Source organism: Pimephales promelas, chromosome 24 (genome assembly GCF_988280905.1).
Source record: "Pimephales promelas chromosome 24, fPimPro1.hap1.1, whole genome shotgun sequence".
NCBI lineage: Eukaryota > Metazoa > Chordata > Actinopteri > Cypriniformes > Leuciscidae > Pimephales > Pimephales promelas.
The window spans coordinates 7,075,493-7,101,194 of NC_142792.1; the positions used below are offsets into that span (position 1 = coordinate 7,075,493).

At 41.4% G+C, this 25,702-nt stretch overlaps 1 protein-coding gene across 1 annotated transcript; it reads right to left on the reverse strand.

Moving 5' to 3' along the window:
• Positions 1-63: 63 nt before the first annotated feature.
• Positions 64-25,677, reverse strand: LOC148965159 (scavenger receptor cysteine-rich type 1 protein M130). The gene is made up of 23 exons (XM_089127293.1): positions 25,592-25,677; positions 19,736-20,050; positions 19,186-19,485; positions 18,670-18,984; positions 16,149-16,445; positions 15,689-16,003; positions 12,705-13,004; positions 7,226-7,540; positions 6,790-7,104; positions 6,374-6,688; positions 5,966-6,289; positions 5,572-5,889; positions 3,245-3,547; positions 3,066-3,137; positions 2,570-2,884; positions 2,268-2,471; positions 2,074-2,169; positions 1,801-1,860; positions 1,502-1,555; positions 1,346-1,414; positions 1,143-1,193; positions 964-1,026; positions 64-779 (listed from the first exon to the last, which is right to left on the reverse strand). The coding sequence occupies exons 1-23, from the start codon at positions 25,647-25,649 to the stop codon at positions 730-732; spliced, it is 4,824 nt and encodes a 1,607-aa protein (XP_088983419.1). The 5' UTR covers positions 25,650-25,677; the 3' UTR covers positions 64-729.
• Between the last annotated feature and the right edge of the window lie 25 nt (positions 25,678-25,702).

Sequence of the window (25,702 nt, forward strand, 5' to 3'; positions counted from 1 at the left end):
TAATAATAACAGAATATCAATTGACATAGTCAGTCTGATTTTTATTACTGAACAGAAAACTAAATTCAAAACAAGAATACAATTTGACAGAAATATTAAACAAGTACATAAAATGCATGCTGTAGTCATGCCCTGTATGTAAAAAAAAACCCTCTGCAGGACATAAAGTGAACAACACGCTCTTCTGCTCAGTTCAAAGAGTCATTACATTCATTTGAGGGAAAGATCCTTGATCACAGCTACTGTTTGTCAACTTATTTCCTAATTCCAACATTCTTTAGCACAATAAATATGTTCACCATCAGTGGGTATGCATCAGTATACATGGTGCAATTTGCTAACAGTGGAAATTAGAATTGAGTACACACCTGAGAGCAGGAGGGTTTACCCATCCACCCTCCTTTGAGTGTATGTTATCTGAAAACTCTTAAAAATCTTACCTTTTGTTTTACTTATTTGGAAATAGTTAGGACACTTATACATCAGTCACACTTGTAGACATTTCAAATAATACTAAACACATAAAACTGTATGATAGTTGTTCAAATTAAAACCATATAGATTATTATGTGAGTTTGGGTGATCTCTGCAAGATGGGGGATGTGGGGAAGAAGTGTGTGTGAGTGTTGAAGTGTTAATTTGCCAAGGGTCCTTCGTCTCATAGACCAGTGGTCTATCTCTTCAACCAGTTTCCAGTTTTCCAGTCTTACACAGTGGGTGTGGTTTCAGTTATAAAGTCCCTCCCTGTTTTCCTGGCTCCTCCCCCACATCATCATAGTCTGTTATTAGAAAACAAGAGCAAATTAATTTATCAATATATGCTTTAAAATGTATTATAAATAAACACATCAACATTGGCAGTCAAGTTAAATGAGCTATCATGACCACCGAAATCGATATTATAAAGATATTATAAAAATTAAACAAATTCAGAGTAAGGTAAAAATGTGTCAGTTAACGTACCAAACATGTCACTCATACATTCCCTGACATTCTTGACATCATCATACTCCTCCTGAACACCGTCTAATATAAATGTTTATATTATTAATTATGTGAGTTTATATGCCACTATAATCTGAAGACAAACAATCAAACAAAGAAAAAAAAGGTAATTTGGGAGAGTAATTTGAATCCCACACCTGCTTTATCATTGGAGAATTGTCGTACAATTATGACATCATCATAGTTTTCTGGCAAGTCAAAAGAGACAAATAAACAAAAAAAATTAAATGCATGCATTAAATGTGCAAGATTTGGGATTTTGAAACAGTGCGTATGTATAATTAAAATTTATATAAATCTATATTGTTAAAACCTGTAGAAATGATTATAAGAAATAAACCTGTATCACGAGATCTCAGTCCAACAGTGATTATGTCATCATAATTCTCAGGTGTGATTTGCTGCTTTTCTAAATGAGATAACAACAAAAACTCCTTTTACTATTCATAGGCCCAATAGTTCATTTAATGTAGTGAAATCAGTTAAAGTCACTGACCTTCATTTGACCCTTCAGTGGTGATGTCATTATGGTAGTGAGGTGCGGCTCCTACTGCAGATAAAAAAGAAAAAAAAAACGAAAAAGAAAAAAGAGATTCAATAAATCTTAAATAAATAAATGTTAATTATTATAATAAATAATAAATACATTTGATAATAATAAATTTGAATTGTTACATGTTGGATGGTTTATATTATTTAAAATCGTATTATTTAAATGTTTTAAATTAATTTAATCCATTCAATTCTTTGTGTAGCATATTTGAGTTATGTTGATTTATATTTGAGTCCCCTAACCTGAAAGAAGCTCATCAGCATCTTCATACCCAGAATGCTGTTCTTCTGAAAGGACACTTCCTATTATGGAGAAGTAGATTCATCAGACACACATTCACAGTTGTAAATCAACCAAAATCCCCAATTCCTTTGAATCTCAACACTAAACCTGTATCATTTCAGATAACACAATAAAGTCCCACAACTGGATCTATGTGATTTAATCTACTCTCAGTCACTTATGAATCAAGTGATTATGATCTCCACAAATCAGACTCTATGACATTTACTGACCCCTCTGAGTGACGAAACTCTGTCTATTAGTGGTTCTGTGATGAATCTCCTCATAAACGGCCTCAGTCGTCGTCCTGTGTCTCCTCTTAGAGAGATCTGTGTGTGTAGACAGACAAACCTGCTGTCAGTTCACAACACATGACTGATCACACACTGAATAAGACACACTATGACAGTCTCTGGATCTCTCCTACCTCTCCTCATCACTCTGTTCTGCTGAACCAGTATAAGCAGTGGCACTAAGAGCAGTACGAGCAAAACTCCCAGTACAACCACAAGCACAGAGAGAGACGCTGCTGGAGGAGTTTGTGGAGGAGTGACTGATGTTGAGCGCACTGTCTGAGAAACTGGACGAGAAGATGATGTTGTTGTGGCAGGAGTAGTGGACACTGACAAATCTGACAAAACACACACAAACACATTCAAAATCATGCAAATAGACAAAGATTATTAGCATTAAAATGATGACTACTATTGTTCAGTGTGTTGCTGTGACCTGCACATGTGAGTCCAGCGTGATCTTTGTGGGAACAGTCAGTGTGGTTCTTCAGGGAGTGAGGACAGTCCCACAGGTGAATCTCATTCCCTCTGCACTCGACTCTGTTCATCCACACAACACCTTCACCAGCACCAAAGACTGAATTCCCATCAGCCCTCAGTGCGTCTCCACAACCCAGCTGCCTGCAGACCACCTGAGCATCGCTGATGTCCCACAGATCAGCACAGACTGAACCCCACACAGCGTTATGATACACCTCCAGCCTCCCAGAGCACCGGCCCAAACCTCCACTCAGTCTGAGAGGAAGATGATCTAAAATCACAGAAAAGTAGACACATTATTGGTCAATAGAGTTCTGTCAGAACAGAAACACCTACAGTTGGGCATGTATGTGAAGTGAGATTAAATCCCCTTGGTCCCCCAACTAAATCACATACATATTTCACTTCTGGCTGGTATGATTTGTATGTTCTTCTGCATCAAATTAACTTACCTGAACACTGTCTCTGATATGAAGATGTGGAGCATGACAAATAGCTTCTAGGGGAATCATTACTCTCCTGTTCTGTAATCACAAGTTGAATCAATATTATATATACACATTGTGTTTATATACTCAATAATGTCAACTGATTACTGTATTTTTAGAGATGAAACTTGCATCAGTCTTACCTGAGCAGGTGATTTTGGCCACTTCATCTTCACCACAGTCATTCTGTCCCCAGGGTGAAGATGGACACTGCCACAGATTTGAATCATGAGGTCGACATTTCACTTCATCCAGCCAGTTACGAGCTGATTCCAGTCTTGGTGTAGAATCAGTCAAAGCACCAGATCTTCCACAGTTCAGCTCTTGACAGATCAGACTCACTGTGTCTGAGTCCATCTGGTTCCAGCACACATTACCCCAGGATCCATTGTAGAAAACCTCCACATTCCCTTCACAGCCCTCAGTTAACCTGATCTCTTTAAACTCTAGATAGAAACATGAACACAGCCTCATAGATTTCATCCAACCCCATTCATTTCAACAACATAACATACATAACATAACACAAACACACACACACATATATATATATATATACTGTATACTTACACACTCACCTAAAAGATTATTAGGAACACCACACTAATACTGTGTTTGACCCCGTTTCGCCTTCAGAACTGCCTTAATTCTACGTCGCATTGATTCAACAAGGTGCTGAAAGCATTCTTTAGAAATGTTGTCCCATATTGATAGGATGGCATCTTGCAGTTGATGGAGATTTGTGGGATGCACATCCAGGGCACGAAGCTCCCGTTCCACCACATCCCAAAGATGCTCTATTGGGTTGAGATCTGGTGACTGTGGGGGCCATTTTAGTACAGTGAACTCATTGTCATGTTCAAGAACCATTTGAAATGATTCGAGCTTTGTGACATGATGCATTATCCCATCCAGTCTACAACTGTTCAATTTTGGTGAGCTCTTGAAATTGTTGCCTCTTCTTCATATCTGTAGTGGAGATGAGTAGTACCCGGTGAAGTCTTCTGCTGTTGTAGCCCATCCGCCTCAAGGTTGTGCGTGTTGTGGCTTCACAAATGTTTTGCTGCATACCTCGATTGTAACGAGTGGTTATTTTAGTCAAAGTTGCTCTTCTATCAGCTTGAATCAGTCGGCCCATTCTCCTCTGACCTCTAGCATCAACTAGACATTTTTGCCCACAGGACTGCCGCATACTGGATGTTTTTCCCTTTTCACACCATTCTTTGTAAACCCTAGAAATGGTTGTGAGGAAAATCCCAGTGACTGAGCAGATTGTGAAATACTCAGACCGGCCCGTCTGGCACCAACAATCATGTCACCCTCAAAATTGCTTTAATCACCTTTCTTTCCCATTCTGACATTCAGTTTGGAGTTCAGGAGATTGTCTTGACCAGGACCAAACCCCTAAATGCAATGAAGCAACAGCCATGTGATTGGTTGATTAGATCAGGTGTTCCTAATAATCCTTTACACCGTGTCCTAACTAAACGCGACGTGATAAAATTCCAGCGACAGCAAGTGTGTCTGAGACGCGACGCGGCTGTGAGACGCCACACATTCAGAACAGCGTGTGAGCAGAAGTCTCTCTGTGAAAGCGCACTGTTGGCCCGCACTCGCATTGGAAATGGGTAAGGACATAATCAAATCAAGAAATAACATTATTAAAAAAAAACATTATTAAACATTAACAAAATATACTCATTGACAAATTTTGTTATGAAGTACAGTTGTATGTTTGCATAGAATTCATTTTGAACGCTATATTACATGCTTTCAAAATCTGAGGTAAATGATCCTTTATGGCTTGTGGCACGGTTCCTATTTCTGCGACGTCGCGGCTGACAGAATGAAGAAATTACATTGGTTATGAGTACACATTATTTATATTTAGTTAAAAATAGGTCACTGTCTAAATTATAATCTTTGCGTGTCGCAGTCGCGTTTGGTTAGGACAAAAACTCTGATTAACATGGAAAAGATACCTTTTATCGTGTGTCGCGGCGTCGCGTTGCGTGTAGTTAGGACACGGTGTTAGGTGAGTGTACATGTATATATATATATATATATATGTGTGTGTGTGTGTGTGTGTGTGTGTGTATGTATATACTGTATATGTATGATGGCCAATCTTCACTGATTTTACATTCAATAAGTAAGAGCAGAATGTGAGAAGGTTGAATTAGCAGAGACATAAAAACTTAAAACATAAAACCACAACTGCCTCACTGCAGAATTAAATAAACACCTCAACTCTCCTGTATCCACCAAAACTGTTCATCAGGAACAGTTTTCCCTGAGGACAATGTGAAACATGTATGGTGAGTCCACCTTCACTGTCTTATCTCAAACCAGGAGTTTCAGTTCCACTGAACCCGTGTATGTGCAACTGAAAAATGTTAGATATTCCCAAAAGAAATTTAAATTTTGAATGCTACAGAATGACAATTTTTCACAACACTGAAATGTTCACCTGAGCACACGACTCCTACATCCTCCTTGTGTTGACAGTCATGTTTCCCCCAGCCTGGAGAAGAGCAGTTCCACAGGGACGTCTCATTCCCCTCACACTCCACCTCATCCAGCCATATGTGTCCAGAACCAGCACCAAACCAGGCTGGTACCTGCTGGTTACTGAGGGCCACTCCACACTGCAGCTGTCTGCACACCACATGGGCATCTTTAATATCCCAGGAGTCATCACACACTGTCCCCCATGAGCCGCTGTGAAAAACCTCCAGCCTCCCTGCACAGTCTCCCCCAGAACCCACCAGCCTGATGGACCCGCGGCCTGATATTCAGAGAGAGAAAAACACATTATTGATCACCAACAACTGAAGAATCTGCCCAGATGTTGTTGTGCTCACCAAGGCAGGAGATTGACAGCTGTTGTGTGGAGCTGCAGTTGAGAGTTTGTGGAGAGCTGCAGTTCCCCAGATGAGCTTCACTCCCAGAGCACTGGAAGCCCGTCACACACTCATGACTGTGTTCAGGACTGGATGAAGAGGAGCCGGAGAAGTTCAGCACAGAGCCACAGCCCAGCTGTCTGCAGACCACAGAGGATTCAGTGAGACTCCAGGAGTCCAGCAGAACTCTCCTCCAGACCTGATGGATGGAAACTTCCAGCTCCCCCTCACACTGTCTCTCTCCAGACAACCGCACCAGACCGTCATGAACAGACAGAGAGGAATCTGAGGGAAAGATGTGGCATTTTATTAAGATATTGCAAGATTTATATAGGTAATTTATAACTTTTTCCAATAAAATTCCCTCACTAGAGCAAATGACTCCAACATCTCGTCCATGAGAACATTCAGCTCGACTCCATGAAGAGACGGAACATTCTGAGAGTTTTGTTTCATTCCCGTCACAATCAAACACATCAGCCCAGATTTCACCACTTCCCTCTCCAAACCAGTCTGATCCCACAACAGACACAGCAATCCCACAATTCAGCTGTCTACAGAGGACACTGGCAGCTCTCATATCCCAGCATGCATCACACACTGTGCCCCATTTATTGAGAAACCGAAGCTCCACTCTTCCAGAACAAGAGTCTGAACCATTCATCAGTTTAGTATCTGTGTAACCTGAATACAGAACATAAAGGTTAAAACAAAGTATAAAGCAGCTGCCAGTGAACACAAACTGTTTTAAATACAGGCAAAGAGACAGAATATTTATAATTTACCAGAACAGACCAGACCCACATCATTGTCATTGGTACAGCTTTGTTTGTGTGATAATGAAAGTGAGCAAAATGAAATCTGAGACTCATTTCCTCTGCACTGAATCTCTTGTGTCCACATCTGAGCGTCTCCTTTTCCAAAAGCATCTTCTCCCAGCACCTGTACAGGAGCCCCACAGTCCAGCTCTCTACACACAACCTCTGCATCCTGCTGGTCAAAGGCAGCGTCACACACTGAAACCCACGACTGATCATCAAGTATCTCTAACCTCCCAGAGCACAGGTGAGATCCATTAATGAATCTAGAAGCTTTGTGACCTGTTCATATTACAGGAATGACAATTCACAGTAGAAAAAAAAACAAATACTTGATAGTTAAGTACAACAAACAAAATATTCTTTGTCACAACAAATTAATCGGCAATGTTTAATAATTCACCTAAACAGATGACACCGGCATCATGACTGTGACTGCAGGCATGTATGCTCCATCCTGCTGACCCACAGTTCTTCAGTGTTGACTCTGTTCCAGTGCATAACACAAGATTCATCCAGATTGGTCCTGATCCTTGACCAAAATGAGCATTACCCAGAGCATCTACAGGTTCTCCACAGTCCAGCTCTCTACACACCACTGCAGCACCAGTCATATCCCAGCCATCACCACACACTGTTCCCCACTGACCTCTATGAAGAACCTCCACTCTACCAGCACAGGGACTGTTGCCACCAACCAACCGCACATTCTTTTTATCTAAGCAACAGAAGAACACAAATAAAGACTGGGTGCATCTCCGTAAACACACTAGTTCGCATATCAATATATTGTGTACACAAATTCAGCACTGGTAAAACACTTTGGCTCACTACACATTTGGAAACTAAATATTCAATTTCCGGTGATATGACTAGGTGCTTGTATCATAAAACGTCACCACTGGTCATTTTTTTTTTTTTTTCAATATTAACACAAAAATTTTCCGACATTTTTTTAAGCTGTTTAAAATTATGTTATTAAATATACTTTGATTGTTGTTATATATCTGCAACATTTTAGACAAATTTTAATTATAATCAAAGCTGCAAGCAGCATTTAGCGGTGTTCAAGCAGTTCAGGCCTTTAAGGCCTTTAAGCACAAAAGCATCAAAATACATTAAGTTTTATAAGCAAGATTTACCATGATATACCATATTTCAGTGTGATATTACATGATCTACCATGTTCCAATATGAACCTAAATGACCCTGTTGTAGCAAACCAAATGCAAACACCTAATGCAAACACCTTCGTGCTTGAACACCTAATAACAATGAGACCTTTTTGACGATTATAGCGCCACCTATGATCCAATCCTCACGAAACTTTGCATGCTTCCTAACAATGTTAGGACACATACGCTCATCAATTTTTGTGAAGTTCTGACTTTTTCTTTTGGATTTATTGGCTTTTGGCTGTATTTTAACAGGGACCACATTCTAAATGACCCTGTTGTAGCCAACCAAATGCAAAATTTCAACTTTTTTTCGATAATTATTTATCTAGACAGTCCAGAGAATAGGCCTAGACTGGTTTGGTTCGATCGGGCAAAAAAACCAGGGACTAGTTTGCAAAAGTAGGTTTTGGACAAAATTTAATTTGGTCATTTTTCAATTTGGTCAAAGTTCAGTCATTTTGGCATCATGCTTCAACTTTGTCGCTGCGGTATGCAAAAACTATTACATCTATCGACATGAAATCCATAACTTTTTTTTGTTTGCACGGTCTGGAGATGATACGATTCCATTTTGGTGAAAATTGGACAAGCAATTGGACAAGTTTTAAAAAGAATTTATTGAATGAAAATCAAGATAGTGAACAGGAACAGTTCGTTTTTGGTTTTGTGACAGAGCTCTGACACTTCTGTTTTGTCTTGTACTGTGTAGCACACAGCTTGTGTTAACACTAGCTGTGTGCTTTCATGTTGTCATGTTTTGTGTGAACACCTGGTTTATGGGTGTAACTTATTAGCTGCATGTTCTAGTCATGGTTTGTTTGACCACATCGCTTGTCATGTGAGTTTACTTGTACTCTCCTGTCAATTGTCTAACCCCGCCCATTTTGTTACCTGATTATTGATTAATTTTTGTTTCGTATTCGTTTCTCTAATTACCCAGCTATGTGTAAACGTAGCAAGTCTAGTCAAGTTAAGTTGTCGGTCTTGGTTTCCTCCTCAGTAAAGTTTTTGTTTGTATTTTGTTTTATTTTATTATCATTAAAAACCATTGTCCTGCACTTGAGTACTCGCTACTTTCATCACACCCAGTCCCTGACAGAACGAACAAGCCAAATGAGGATTCAGAAAACAATGGGCATTCTCTTCGGCAAGGTAAGAACAGTGCAAAGTTCCTTACCAGTTCCTCTATTTTGTGGAGGGGCTCAACATTTTAAACAACAGCCTTAATGAGCCTGTCCGTGCCTGGGAAATGGGAATGCTGAGGATACTGTCATTCTGGCAGTTTGTGGGGTATGTGTACAACCGTGGAGAGGAGGGTGGCCTTCCACCTCTTGGCCCACCTCCCATTTACCTCACAAACTGCCATGTCCCCAATCCTCCGATGACCCATTCAGGGAGAGGGAGGAGGAAGAACATGTCTGCCTCATCTGTCTCCTACTCAGTGGTGGCCGAAGAGGCTGAAGTGCCACCAGAGTTGACTGACGAAGAAACAGCGCACGCAAGCCGAGGGAGAGGAGGGCTCCTGTAACTTTCCTAAGTCTGGTGGTCCGGGAGGACCCGACTTCAGGGGTCTCAAGTCCGGTGGTCCGGGTGGACAAAACGTTCGTTGTCCCAGAGTTGTCCACTCTCCGTGTCATGCCCCCAGTGGTGCCCGAAGAGGCTGCAGCACCACCGTGCTCCCGTAAACTGAGGATGAGAAAGACTTCCTCCGTCCCACAAGGGTTGGACGCCATGCCCAAGCTCCTTGCCCTGCTGGCACCACCCAAGCTCCATGCCCAAGCTCCTTGCCCTGCTGGAACCACCCAAGCTCCATGGCCAAGCTCCTTGCCCTCCTGGCGCCACCCAAGCTCCTTGCCCATGCTCCTTGCCCTATAGCTCCTTGCGACCGCCCTTCCGGAGTTTGTTTGGTTGTGGCCGCCCATCCAGAGTCTCTTCATGTTATGTCTGCCGAGCCAGAGATTGTTCACGCCAGGTCAGCCGTGTCTTTCGGACAAGATGGCCGCCTCTGTCACTGAAGCTTCGGCTCCGGCATGGACTCATGCTCTGCCCTGAACGCCTGTCAAGCCTGCTCCGCCCTGGCTGCCTGTTCAGCCGGCACCACCGTGGCCCTCAGTCAGAATTCCAGATTTGCAGGAGTTTCCCTGGTCCAGAGCCAGGATTCCAGATCCACCGGATCCCGCCTGGTCTGTCCCTCTGGCACCACCCTGGTCTTCTGCCAGGACTCCAGACCCGCCTAAGTCTCCCTGGCTCAACCCTCCCATCCCTCCCTGGTCATTACTTTGTCTTGTTTTTTGGTGTTCCTTGTTAGAGGAGGGGTAGTTTCAAGTTCTGTCACTTTTGTCTAATCTATTTCTTGGTTTTGTGACAGAGCCCTGACACTTCTGTCTTGTACTGTAACACACAGCTTGTGTTAACACAAGTTGTGTGCTTTCATGTTGTCATGTTTTGTGTGAACATGTGGCTTATGAGTGTTCCTTTTAGCTGAGTGTTCTAGTCATGTTTGGTGTGAGCACATGGCTTGTCATGTGTTTCCTTGTGCCATGTGCTCTTCTGTCAATTGTCTAGCCCCTCCCATCTTGTTACCTGATTATTGATTAATTTGCCTCACCTGTCCTTCCTCGTTACCCTCTTTTGTTTGCTTGCCTATTTATTCTCCTTGTGTTTTCAGTCCTGTGCCAGGTCGTTGTATGTACACTGTGTTTTCCTGCTGTTTGTTTCTTTCAAGTCTAGTCAAGTTGTTCAAGTCTGTCTTGTTTCCCCCCTCTGGGTAGTTTTTGTTTGCATTTTGCTTTATTTTATTATCATTAAAAACCAATTGTCCTGCATTTTAGTCCTCGCTACTTTCATCACACCCAATCCCTGATATGGTATCAAAAAAACATACAGAGTTTCGTAATGGGACACCTATCCATAAAGTGGCATTTAATATCATGATATTATATTGTAATTAATGTCAATTTCTTTGTTTTGTTCTATTATAGCGCCATCAAGAGGTGTTTTGGCATTATAGACATTTATATCTATGAGAAGATAAATGACCAATGGACAATTTTTTTGTATTATTTTTGCCATTTACTATCAATATTTTGACATTTGGGCATTAACATACACTGTAAAAAATTTGGAGTAGGATTTACTTGAAAAAACCTTGCTAAACGATCTCACTCAGAAAATGCTAGTAAATTTACAAAGATTTGCCAAGTAAAAACCTAAACATATTTATCAGTAGCTTTAATTAGAAATCTTTAAGTTATATTTACTTGGAATGTGGAATTAAGTAAACTTTACAAAAAATAAGTAATTTTAACTCGGCTTGTAAAAGGTTGATTAATACTGATTTCCTTTGCCTTTGTATTACACTTCACTAAAACAATTATCTTGAATTTTATTAGTCATTTATAGTATGTTCTTTACTTAGATCATCTAAGTAATTTATATATACATCATGTCAGACTTTAAGCCTTATGTGAATGCAAACACCTCAACACTTGGTAGACAATACACAATGGTGGTAACATTTGATGGATCGTTTTTGTGTTTGAATGTGTCGTTTTAAGCAAAAAATTTACTCGAAATGTCACAAAATGGCAATTTACTAATACCGAAAACAAAAATCAATGATAAAACAGTGTAAATACAGCTGGAAACCAGTGAAAAATGAACCTCATTAATTATTCAAGGTCCAGTGCATGATGGGAACCCCAGTATCAGAAAAGTTGAGTAATTTTTACTTAATTTTATTGAGTTGATATTACACTTTCATTTATACTCGCTTGAAATAAGTACTGATATGGAATTTACTTAGTTTTTTAAATTCTTGCCTGAACTAACTTTTTCAAGTAAATTACATTGGGTTTTTTCACTAGTATTTACTTAACCAAAAAATCATTTTTTACAGTGTATAGCCAGCGACCTATGTTTTTGATTTTCCTATAGTGGTTTTGTCTTGATTGGACTAATGGTTTCGAAGATATTAGCAAAAGTTTAAGCGCTAACTCACAACTTGCACTAACCGTAAGGCAAAACCTAGCATGTTTGGTATCATTGAACTTGGTAAGGATTTAATTCATAACTTTTTATCTGCATGGACTGAAGAGGATCTGGTTAAATTTTGAAAATCGGAGAAACCGTCTAGGAGTAGTTCGAAAAAGAAGGTTTTTCAGAATCCAAAAATGGCGGGAATTTTCATGACGTAAAATGACATGCAATCGAAATGGCTTGAGCCAAGAAATCAGAGTAAAAAATGTTGTCTCTAGCCCATACAGTTCAAAAGTTATTAGCATAAACATGAATGCTACTTTGGACAGTTGGTAGCGCTAGAGGGATTGAGTTAGAAACTTAGGGTTAGGACAGTTCAGACAGTGTGTCTCCCTTTCAGTGCTTGGTCTCTAAATAAATAACGGTTTGTCTTTTCAAACCTTCCATTAAATGTCATGATGATATTGCGTTGACATTGTGTTGGTTTGTGTGATTGTTATTCACTAAACAGAATTTCCTTTAGGGGATATAGTGAGCATCTGGCTTTTGGAGTGCATTGTGGGATTTTTAGGGAGCGAACATTCCAGTACATTTGAATGATTTTGTGATTGAGACAGACCTTAAAAAGGCTGACTCCCAGCTCAGTGTTCTGACCGAAAAATATGAAGCTGACTGAGATGCACCCTATATGTAAAAGGTATGATCTTATAATATAATTTAACTCACCAGCACAGAACAGCCCCTGGTAATTATCATGTGAACAGCTGTTTTTGTGTAAGGATGTTGGACAGAAGTGAATCTGAGACTCATTTCCTCTGCACTGAATCTCTTGTGTCCACATCTGAGCGTCTCCTTTTCCAAAAGCATCTTCTCCCAGCACCTGTACAGGAGCCCCACAGTCCAGCTCTCTACACACAACCTCTGCATCCTGCTGGTCAAAGGCAGCGTCACACAATGACACCCACGACTGATCATCAAGTATCTCTAACCTCCCAGAGCAACTGGAGTTTCCAATAAGCCTGACACCTGAAGTAGCAAGAGATAAGAAACATTTAAATTTTGTTTATCTAAAGGTGTGTACTTGTCATTATTGTTCTACCACAAAGCACCATTTATTAATGTTAAAGGAGTAAAAGTGTCAAATTACTCAATCTCTCAATGTCAATTCATATCTTCTGACTTTCTTTTTAACGGAACATAAAACAGAAATTGTACAGAATATCCTGGTACTCTTTTCAATATAATGAAAGTAAAAAATAAATAAATAAATAAATAATGTATGGATTCAAGATGAGTGGCGTGCTCAATTCCTTTTAAAAAAGTTTAACCTGGGTGCTCTTCGGTCCAAGGTAGGACATCAAGGACATAGAAAAAAGAAATCTCTGATGACCGAGGCACTCCTTCATTAAAACAAACAAATTACATGTCCTAAACGGACAAATTTAAAAAGCCCAAGCATAGCGGCATGGAGCCTTCTTCGGGGCATGGTGAAGCAGGTAGAAAACTGATCATAATATCTAAGACACACAGGTAGGAGCAAACACACACAGGACAGGTGCTGGCTAGTGTTAAAGATCCACAGGCAATTGCCAAGACACGCCTCCCACGCAGTTTCCAGCACTAAAATACAAATCACAATAATAAATAGAAACAAATTACATGCATATATACTCGTTTGCCAGGTCACGTCTCTCACATGGTTCTCAAGAACAAATCTGTTGATCACAATGTCAAATGAAAAACATACAAGCAACAACACAAAAAACATACATAGCCTATACACTTATGTATATACTGTACATTGAGAGAACACACCTCCCACATAATTTATAACATCAAAGCTTTTGGTCACATTGAGTCAAAACACAAGCAACAGGTAGCACGCCTATATTCATGCATACCATACACATGCATATACTTTCATGCATATACAACACACACATGAGAAACAAGCAGTCACAAGAAAGAAACAGTATTGCAAAGTCACAAAAAAGGTCTAAAATCGATCTCCTCATTTAGACCTGGATAGTCCATTGCTTTAAGATTCCATATCCAAAAGGTTTCACGTTGCAATAATTGTTTTAAAATGTCACCTCCGCGTATTTTTTTAAAAATAATTTCCATGCCCTGAATTTTTAAGGATGATGGGTCACTATGATGTACTGCTTTATAGTGTTTGGCCATAGGGTAATCCTCGTTGTTGACTCGTATTGCGTATTTGTGTTCATAAAAACGCTCTTTTAGTTTTCTTTTGCCCACATAGAAACAGCCACAAGGGGATTGTAGGCGGTAGACCACATATTCAGAGTTACAATTAATGAAACAATTCGTTTTGAATTCTTTCTGCGTTCTCAAATCACAAAAAATCTTACTCTGAATAACACCCTCACAATGACCGCAAGACCCACACCTATAGGTTCCCCACGCTCCGACCTACTAAAAAAGAAGAGGAGGAGGAAAGACATGGCTAAAAACAACTCCAGACCTGTCTTTGTTACCCAATATAGTAGTAGTGCTTTTGAAATGAAACAAATAATTAAGTCCAGTTGGGGGTTAATTCAAAGTGATCCTATTCTGAAAAACGTTTTTCCAGAGCGCCTATGACTGTGTTCAAGAAGCCACGATCCATAAGGGACAAACTTGTGAGAAGCTACCTTCCAGGTCCTAAACAAAAAACATGGTTACAAAAAGGTTTGTGGGGAACCTATAGGTGTGGGTCTTGCACTCATTGTGAGAGTTATTCAGAGTAAGATTTTTTGTGATTTGAGAATGCAGAAAGAATTCAAAACGAATGGTTTCATTAATTGTAACTCTGATTGGTCTACCGCCTACAATGCCCTTGTGGCTGTTTCTATGTGGACAGAACTAAAAGAAAACTAAAAGAGCGTTTTTATGAACACAAATACGCAATACGAGTCAACAACGAGGATTACCCTATGGCCAAACACTATAAAGCAGTACATCATAGTGACCCATCGTCCTTAAAAATTCAGGGCATTGAAATTATTAAAAAATCAACACACGGAGGTGACATTTTAAAACAATTATTGCAGCGTGAAACCTTTTGGATATGGAATCTTAAAGCAATGGACTATCCAGGTCTAAATGATGAGATAGATTATATAGACCTTTTTTTGTGACTTTGTAATACTGTTTCTTTCTTGTGACTGCTTGTTTCTCATGTGTGTTGTATATGCATGAAAGCATGTGTATGCATGAATATGCGTGCTACCTGTTGCTTGTGTTTTGACTCAATGTGACCAAAAGCTTTAATGTTATAAATTATGTGGGAGGTGTGTTCTCTCAATGTATATACATGAGTGTATAGGCTACGTGTATGTGTTTGCTCCTACCATATTATGATCAGTTTTCTACCTGCTTCACCATGTTCTGAAGAAGGCTCTACGCGTGGGCTTTTTAAATTAGTCCGTTTAGGACATTTTAGTTTAGTTAGACATTTTAGACAATTTGTTTAATAAAGACATTTTAATGAAGGAGTGCCTCGGTCATCAGAGATTTCTTTCTCTATGTCCCAAATAAATAAATAAATAAATAAATAAAACATTTTGTGCATTACAGAACAAAGTGACAGAGGTTTGAAAAGACACAAAATAAATGATGACTGAATTTTCATTTTTGGTTGAAGTTTCTCTTTAAGGCAGTTAGGTTATCAGTGGTGTAAAAACAGTGCAGGGTTTGGAGCAGTTTACCTGAGCAGATTACTCCTGCATCTTTAGTATGATCACAGACATAAATACCCCAATTTATTGTTCCACAGTTTTTCAATGTAGATTCTGATCCCGAACATAATTTGCGATTTGTCCAGATTGGTCCTGATCCTGGTCCAAAATGAGCATCACCCAGAGCATCTACAGGTTCTCCACAGTCCAGCTCTCTACACACCACTGCAGCATCAGCCATATCCCAGAAATCATCACACACTGTTCCCCACTGACCTCTATGAAGAACCTCCACTCTACCAGCACAGCGACTGTGGCCACCAACCAGCCTTACTCTCAAATTGTCTATAAAATAAATAAATAGGCAATAAATGCATATGGAGAAATGGGAAAAAAGCTCGGAAAAAAAGCATGATAAATGTAATTAATATTTAGTGTAGATTTTGGGAACAATAAATTTGATTTCAGTTTATTTAAAAAAGGCTCAAACCTGCACACACCAGTCCAACATCATTATCATGTGAACAGTTGTTTTCATGTGATTTTGAACAGAAGTGAATCTGAGATTCATTTCCTCTGCACTGAATCTCTTGTGTCCACATCTGAGCGTCTCCTTTTCCAAAAGCATCTTCTCCCAGCACCTGTACAGGAGCCCCACAGTCCAGCTCTCTACACACAACCTCTGCATCCTGCTGGTCAAAGGCAGCGTCACACACTGACACCCACGACTGATCATCAAGTATCTCTAACCTCCCAGAGCAGCGAGAACCTCCAACCAGTCGGACTTCTGAAAGATTAACGCAGGAAAGAACACAATTTAAAGTTAGAGAACTTCTATAATGAGTCAGTCATATAATCAATCTTTCAATCATATAACGAGAAATCATATTTTCCTTTATCTTCTGGAAAAAAAGAAAAATTATGCAAAATTATGTCTCCCAGTCCAAAAGGACTTGAAGTTAACCAAGAAAAAACAGCTCATATACAAAACAGTGAATAGTTTTTGTTACTGTACTATAAAAATCCAAATGCATTACATGATTGCCCAGATTTTCATGCCAAAAATGTCTATGAATGAATCCTACCAGAGAATTACTGTAACAAGGTTAAGATGTTATGGGAAGAAGAAGGCAGGAACAGGTGAACATTTAACACTTTTAATAAAAAAAAAAAAAAAAAATGAAAGTAAAATCCAGCAGTCCCTCACGGACGACTGCTGGCACAAAATAAAACACAAACAAAACAAAACACAGGTTCAGGCCTGTTCCAAATGTCATCGCTCCTCCTTTTATGCTTCCGCTCCTCCGTGAAAGATACGAGACTGGTGCGTTGTGCGGGTGTCGCTCATCAGTAATCACGCCACCGAGCTCGAGCCGCCCTCTCACTGCCCTTGGCCTCGTCCTGCTCGCCACATACCCCCATCGGCCCTCGCAGGCCAGGGGGTACCCACAAGACCATCTGGGGTATGGACAGATGAGGCGAGAGAAACGGAGACGGAAGCATGAGGAGCGACAGATCCGAGAGAGGGGAGAGAAAAAAAATCTTGATCCTGTTCTTCCAACACACTGCCATCTGGTCCCCCACCAGCTGAGCGATCTTCTCCGCGGTGCCTGATGCTGGATCGCCCTCACTGGACGGCTCGACACTCCTCCACGGCTTCTCCGTGTTCGGGCAGATGTCCCCTGTTCCCTGCTCCTACTCTTCATGGTGGATGGCAGCAGGCTCCGGCCTACGGCGAACGGCACCGATTCCTCTGCTCCCTCACGGATGGAAGCCACCCCTCCAGCACCCAGGCGGCCCACGCAGATTCGCCACAGCGGTGAGGACTCTTTGATTGCGCGTTCCTCCTTCTTCCCAGGTTTCGGCACCAATTCACCTTTGGCTAAGCCCGCCCCCCTTAGTTACTATTGCTACATCCGTCAAACTTCATATGCGCTCTGCAAGGCTTATGCTCTTGCAGATCTGGAACAGCTCTTCCTGCTGAAATGTTATCAAACTTTTATAAAGCAGCAAATAAAGTGTCCGATAGAAGTAGGCAAAAGGGGCTGCAATATGCGTTCGAAGGCTATATTCAAGACATGCAGGTGAAACGCAAGAACAGCAAGGCATCCAAAATAGAGGCAAAAGCTGCAAGCATAACGTTACCAGTCACAGTCAAAAAATGAACCACCGCAGATCCTAATCGAGACGGAGGCTGGGACTAACAATATCAGAGAGCAACACTGTTCATGCAAAGCTGGGTAGGTCTCTATTCACTTCTATAATCGTTATTACAGAGCAAACGGACTACACGAGTATAACGTTGTATTTATTAGCAGCGTGTGCAAGCGAATCAACAACCGGTATGAGAACTGAAATCATAACCTAAAACATTATAAAACGGTCTAACTAGTATAACTTCACACTCACAGTAAGGTTAGAAGTAAAAAAGATGTGCTTGTTGATCTTTGCGGGGTTTAGCTGACTGAGGACGTCCATACAGTTTAATCCAAAGATGACACTTGTCAGGATTTTACTTCGGTTTTGGGAAGGGAAAAAATGGACCCAATCCAAACCCCACCACCCCACCGCCCCACGACCTCTCTGGGAAACGCGCATCTGTGTTACAAATGCCCGATGGACAACGTTTAACCATATTTTGGATAAAACTACGAAGGTAGTTAGCCTGCCGAGACCAAAAACATGAGACGCCGTGTTGAAAGTCAATGGAGCGCAGTGAAAAAGTGTCGCACCTCTGTGGGGGCTCGTTCTTGGCTGCGCTGTGATTGGTCAATCTACATTCTAGGGCGTGGCTTAGCCAAAGGTGAATTACATTAGAATGTAGAGTTAGAAATAAGGTCCTAAATGTATTTTTAACAAGATCTCTGATTGTTACAGTCTGACCTTAACAGTTTTGTGTCTTCAAAAAGAAGCTGGAAAATGGTCACAAAAAATGAAATTATGACTGCTTTTGTTACAGTTTACTGAATTTGGTACAAAAATACAAGACAGGATTTTTATCTTTAGCTTACCTGAACAAATGACTTGAGCGCTCTTATTAAGACACACATCAGGATCAGTTGGTTGTATGAATCCACATTTCTTAAGTGTAGACTCTGATCCAGTACACATCGCATTTTTCATCCAAAACGGTTTTGATCCCAGTCCAAAATGAACATCATACAGAGCATCTACAGGTTCTCCACAGTCCAGCTCTCTACACACCACTGCAGCATCAGCCAAATCCCAGCCAGCTCCACACACTGTTCCCCACTGACCTCTATGAAGAACCTCCACTCTACCAGCACAGCGACTGCTACCGTTTACCAGTCTCACATTTCTTATGTCTATGAATGTAAGAGAAAATACTATTGTAAATTTAAATTTTTACAATAAAATGAAATTTGCTTTGTTGTACTTTGAACTGTTACCTGTACACAGCAAACTAATGTTGGGCATGTGAACAGTTGTTTTCATCTAACAGTGATATTATCACCATCATTATTATATTATATATTAATTATATATTATCATTTATTTTAACTCACCAGCACAGAACAGCCCCTGGTAATTATCATGTGAACAGCTGTTTTTGTGTAAGGATGTTGGACAGAGGTGAATCTGAGACTCATTTCCTCTGCACTGAATCTCTTGTGTCCACATCTGAGTGTCTCCTTTTCCAAAAGCATCTTCTCCCAGCACCTGTACAGGAGCCCCACAGTCCAGCTCTCTACACACAACCTCTGCATCCTGCTGGTCAAAGGCAGCGTCACACACTGACACCCACGACTGATCATCAAGTATCTCTAACCTCCCAGAGCAGCGAGAACCTCCAACCAGCCGGACTTCTGAATAAGACAACATAGATCAACAGAAGCATGGCTTATTTATAGGGCTTCAAGATGATTTGTACCTTATCTTGCCATTTTATTTTTAGTCTTATAATAAATAAATAATGTAAAAACAAACAAAAACAACAACAATATAAAACGTATTTTAAACATTTTAAAACTTCTTTAAAAATTAGAAGCCAATCTTTAAGCGTAAAAAAAAAAAAATCTTACAAAGATATGAATTGGAATATGTAAAATACTTTACCTGAACAGATGACTCCAGCATCTTCAGTATGATCACAGTTGCTTCTACCCCATCCTAATGACCCACAGTTCTTCAGTGTTGACTCTGATCCAGTACACGAGACATATCTCATCCAAACTGGTCCTGATCCTGGTCCAAAATGAGCATCACCCAGAGCATCTACAGGTTCTCCACAGTCCAGCTCTCTACACACCACTGCAGCATCAGCCAAATCCCAGAAATCATCACACACTGTTCCCCACTGACCTCTATGAAGAACCTCCACTCTACCAGCACAGCGACTGTGACCACCAACCAACCGCACATTCACATGGTCTAAATATTAAGCAGTAACAATGAGACATGAAAGATGAAGGGATGAGTTTAATTTATAAAATTACAAAGTGGGACAGCTGGGAAAATGGGACACATACAAATATTCAGAGTTCAATACAAGTTTAGCTCAATTGACATCATAGATTAACAAAAAATATATATTATGTTTACTCCCTTTTATTAAAAGAAAAATTATGGTTTAAAAGACAGAAATGTGATGTCAAATGCCAATGTCAAAGCCAACCATAAGTTGTCATGACAAAGACACTGACAGTTTCTCTTACGAGAGGTTCTCTCGTATTGCGTAAACTAGCTTTTAATTTATCCTTAATTTTGTATTTATTGTCAACGCAGTGCAGCAGCTGCCAGAGTGGGCTATCTAGCGAGCTAATAGGCTGCTCTGTGGCAACTGCAGCAGCCAATCTGTGAACTCGGCGTGATGTCACGCCAAATGAGAGGCGCCCGCACCCTCATGGCATCACAGCCCACCAGAATGGGCATGGCTTGGTGTATAGACCATTTCAAAAGATGTAAACAACACTGGTCCAGAAGCACTTCCTGTTTCAGTTTTTTAACACTACATAAAAGCTGGGATAAAATACAACCAACAGAACATTTAAAATTGAATTAAAAAGTTAAACAAACATCTTTAAGATGTTTTCTTTACATGTGAAATAAAGAAAACAGTTACAAACTGAAACAGGAAGTGTTTCTGGACCAGTGTTGTTTACATCTTTTGAAATGGTCTATATAAGCAGGGTTCAGAGGCTGCTTACCTGATTTTCATCACTTCAGCGAAGCTCTCCGCATCGCTGGACTACAAGAAGCCACGACGCGTCTGAGGGGCATCTAGCGAACTTAGGACAGCGCTCGAAGAAGCCGGCCGTCTTCGCCACCTTCAGCCATCTGTGCAACCTATCCTTTTTCATAGATTACGTTTGCCAGTGCAAACTTCTAAAAGAGCAGCGAGTGTCTTTTTAAAGATGCCTCGCACATCCTGCGGCTCGTGCAGAGCCCCGCTCAGCGCAGAACACCGCCATTTGATCTGCACTCTCTTCCTGGGCCAGGAACATGCAGTCCTCGCCAACGGCTGATGCGAGCTCTGCAAAGAACTCTCATCGTCGACCCTGCGGGCTCGACTTTAGGTTTTCAACTCTGAAGCCACCGTGCTGCCTTTCGTCGCACTGCGCAGGAAAAAACGCCTTTTTTCACAAAGGCCGCCGGAGTCTGTCACCACCGCGAATGCCTCGCCGGAGCCTCTTCCTCGAGCTTGCGCCCAACAGGCTCGACGGCTGATTCCTTCAAAGCTGCCGACGCCCAGCGCCTTCCTGCCAGAACTCCACGCTGAGCTCTCTAAATCATGGAGTGCACCTTTTTCTGCCAGGATCCATTTCCATGTCTCTGCGTCGCTCTCCACTGTGGACGGCGCCGCCGAGAAGGGCTATACAGCTATCCCCACTGTCGAAAACACGGTCGCAGCACACCTTTGCCTGCCCTCCGTGAGATGGCGCTCAAAGCCTGTGCTCCCGTCTAAAGCCTGTAGAACAACATCCGCTTTTATTGGCCGTGCCTAGGTCGCCGCCGGTCAAGCTGTATCCACATTTCATTCAATGGCCATCCTACAGATCCTCCAGGCTGACCTCCTTCGTGAGTGGGATGAAAAAGGCAGGAAACCAGAAGCTTTCGATCGCGGCTCAAACTACTGTAAATACAGAAGTAGCACATCTACTTCGCACAAAAGTAGTGAACCTGCTGTGCAAAAGGGCTATAGAGCTAGTGCCACCTTCTATGAGCGAGTCGGAGTTTTACAGCCATTATTTTCTTTTACCAAAGAAAGACGGTGCCCTCAGACCGTCAAACCTGTATTTCAGCTCTGCAGTCCTGGAAAGTGGCCGAGTGGTATCAGCGGGGAGTGATGATGGGGGCGATCTCACACCGGAAAGTCATCTCGACAGACGTGTCCTACAGGGGTTGGGGCACGGCCTGCGAGGGTGCACCGGCTTTTGGTCTATAGTGAGACCAGGAGAAGCTCCTTCACATAAACTGTCTGGAAATGATAGCGGTTGAGAACGCGCTCACACGCTTCTCCCAGTCATTCGGGACCACCACGTCCTAGTCCGTTCGGACAACATGTCTATGATCAGAGTCAGATCCAGGAAGATCTGGGAATGCGATCTGGCAGAACGCATACTAATTTTGTCTCAGCATCATCTGCGCTCGCTGAGAGCGACGCACGTGCCAGGCCACCTGAACGATGGCCCAGACAAACTGTCCAGGTACAACTTTCAACCGGGGGAATGGTCCCTGCACCCCCAAACAGTTCAGAAACTATGGCGCCTATTCGGCAGAGCGGAGGTCGACCTTTTTGCGTCAGAAGACAACGCTCACTGCCAAGATTTCTTCTCGAAGAGCGAGGACGTGTTGGCCCAGGACTGAGCCCGCTTTACGCCTTCCCACCTGTTACCACAGATAATAAAGAGAATCAGGGAAACGTGCCACTCGGTGCTCCTCATAGCCCCGTTTGGGAGAATCAGACTTGGTTCCCGGTGAGAACAGATCTCCTCTCTCAGGCTTGCTGCTCAATCTGGCATCCCCACCCAGAGCGCTGATCGCTACAAGTTCAAGTTCATTTTATTTATATAGCATGTTTTATAGCAGCTACTGACTGACAAAAGTGCTTTACAAAACTACAGAATTAAAAGACAATAATACCATGCATAACAGCACATCATAGAAAAGTACAGCAAAGATACGAACACCTTTGAACGAGAGTAGTCAAAGCAGTATCAGAGTCATCAACAATAAAATAAAAAACAGAAAAGTCAGTAACAGACTTAGATAGAAAAAAACAGCATTATACTCAAAGGAGAGAAAAAAACTACATCTACAGCTACATGCGTGGCTGATCAAAGATCTCTTGCTCTGCCAGAAGGAGTAATAAACACGATTGTGCATGCCAGAGCTCTTTCTACTAGAAAGCTCTATGCGTCCAAATGGTCTGTGTTTTCTAAATGGTGCACTGACAAAAATCTGGACCCACAGAAATGTGGGGTTTCGTGGCTGCTCGTGTTCTTACAAGAGCTATTGGATAAGGGCAGGTCCCAATCCCAAAGTATATGTGGCGGCCGTCGCAGGGTTCACAAAACCATTGCATGGCCAGTCACTAGGGAAAAAAAAACGAGCTATTCATCCGTTTCCTTAGAGGAGCTGTCGGTTCCTATATGGGATCTTTCTGTGCTCCTCGAGGCCCTGAAAGCTTTCCCCTTTGAACCACTACAATCCGTGGATTTAAAGTAGCTTTCACTTAAAAACATTTTTCTGACAGCTTTGTCATCAGTCAAACATGTGGGGGACCTCCCGCTCTCTGTCAGCGCTGCGTGTCTTGAGTTAAGGCCAAATGACTCCAAAGATATTCTCAAACCTAGACACAGTTATGTTCCTAAAGTGATTGGTACTCCTTTCAGAGTGCAGGTCATTTCCCTATCGGCTCTGCCAGCATCCGATAGCAAATGCGACGCCAATCTCCTCTGCCCAGTCAGAGCGTTGAGATTATACACTGCGCGCTCTGCCTCTTTCAGACACACGAAGCAGCTATTTGTTTTGTTTGGTGGGTGCAAAGGTCTTTCTGCCTCGAAATAGACACTGTCCAGATGGATAGTGGACGCTATCGCAGCTGCTTACATGTCGAAAGGTCTGCAATGCCTCTTGGGCTCACTCCACTAGAAGCATTGCCTCATCGTAGGCGTGGTCCAGCGGGATTTCCATTCATGACATATGTGTGGCGGCGAGCTGGACTTCCCCGTCCACCTTTGTCATATTTTACAATCTGGAAGTTCCCGCCCTGCAGGCAAAACTTCTGGCGGTATAAGGGTAATGCACATGACAATCAGCTCTCCTGGTTGAGCTGCACTATTGGGTTGTTATATGCTGACACAGACCAGTGCCACCTCTCTGCTGTTCCCCTTAAGTTCTTATATACATGTGCTGGCCCGCACTGCTGCTGGCCACCTATCTTTCCGACTTATCAGGGCTCCCCAGGTTTCCCCGGGGCTTATGTAGTGGATGCTTGGCGTACACGGTGTAGACAAAGGGTTACTGTAGCGTAAGCTAGCTTACGCAATACGAAAGAACCTCTCGTAAGAGAACGTATCGGTTACCTAACATAACCTCGGTTCTCTCTAAAACCAGCCGTGCTCGCGCCACAAGCGACTTTCAGTCGATGAAGACCAGGGAAGCAGCATCTGAACCCTGCTTATATACACCAAGCCATGCCCATTCTGGCAGGCTGTGATGCCATGAGGGCGCAGGGCAGGCGCCTCTCATTGGGCGTGACATCATGCCGGGATCACTGATAGGCTGCTGCAGTTGCCGCAGAGCTAGATAGCCCGCTCTGGTTCTGGCAGCTGCTGCACTGCGTTGACATTAAATACAAAATTAAGGATAATTTTTGGCTTCAATATCTCAAAAAGATTCATCTTTCCCTAGCTTAAACTAGCTTACACAATATTCGTTCCCTCTTCTAGGTTAGAGGCTCTCGAGGTTACGTTAGGTAATCAATACGTTATTATGTTATGGTTTGTCAAGATGTCATAAGAAAGACATCTTCAACAATGTAATAATTGCATCCACAATGTCATTATCGATGCGAAAAACACTTTGTACAAACCCTTCTTCATATTCATGACATGTGTCATGTCATGGTTATGAAGGTGTCATGTCAGTCTTATGCACACCCCTTCAAGTAAAGTGTAACCACTTAGGTAATTTTCAACATGGTGTATTATTTTAATATACACTTGTTCATCTATCTTCTGAGGTCTTGGCATTGTTTAAGAGACTAACATTGTAACCCTAAAAAAGGCCTTTAGGTTTTTTTTATTTTATTTTATTTTTTGTCTTGTTTGTCATGATCACAACTTCTTGAACTTCTTTTTATAAAAAATGTTCATGGGACTGTCACTAATATTTCCAAATCAATGTTTCTCAAATCAGAACTCCAAATGCGTGATCAGTTTTAACGACCACTCAACTGGAGGGACAGAGATGCATGCTATAGAATAATGTTTGACACACGGTGATTAAATCGTTTTCAACCAGAGAAAAGGTGATCAATGTATGATTTTAAAAATTTTTTTAGATAACATAAGATTGAGACATGTACAATGTTGATATCACATGAAACATTAAATTGCGATCACAAGACATAAAGACAAAAAATCAACAATAATAGCCTCTTAGGGTTTCAATAAATACATATTATTTTTTTGATAATGATATATTATAGTGAATAAAAAGAAGACAGTCATGTAAACTTAGTTTAAGCTCTTTATAAATTGTTGAGACATAGAGTGAAAGAGAAATAGAAAAAGCCTGTTAAACACAGGAGCACATTCAAAATACTGTAACAATGCGATTACAGAGGCATCTAAAAAACGCTGTGCAGTATAGTTTAATTTTAAGATCTTAAATAACATAGCACTTCATTTCTAAAAAAAAAAAAAAAAAAAAAAAAAAAACAATCTCTTTAATTTCATGTCTTACCAGCTGTGATGAATATTATAAATGAAAAATGTAAAATGAGTGTCAGGCATCTCTCCATCTCTCTCTGCTTGATTAATTCAACATCCAGTACAAGCTTCTCCGCCCTGATGA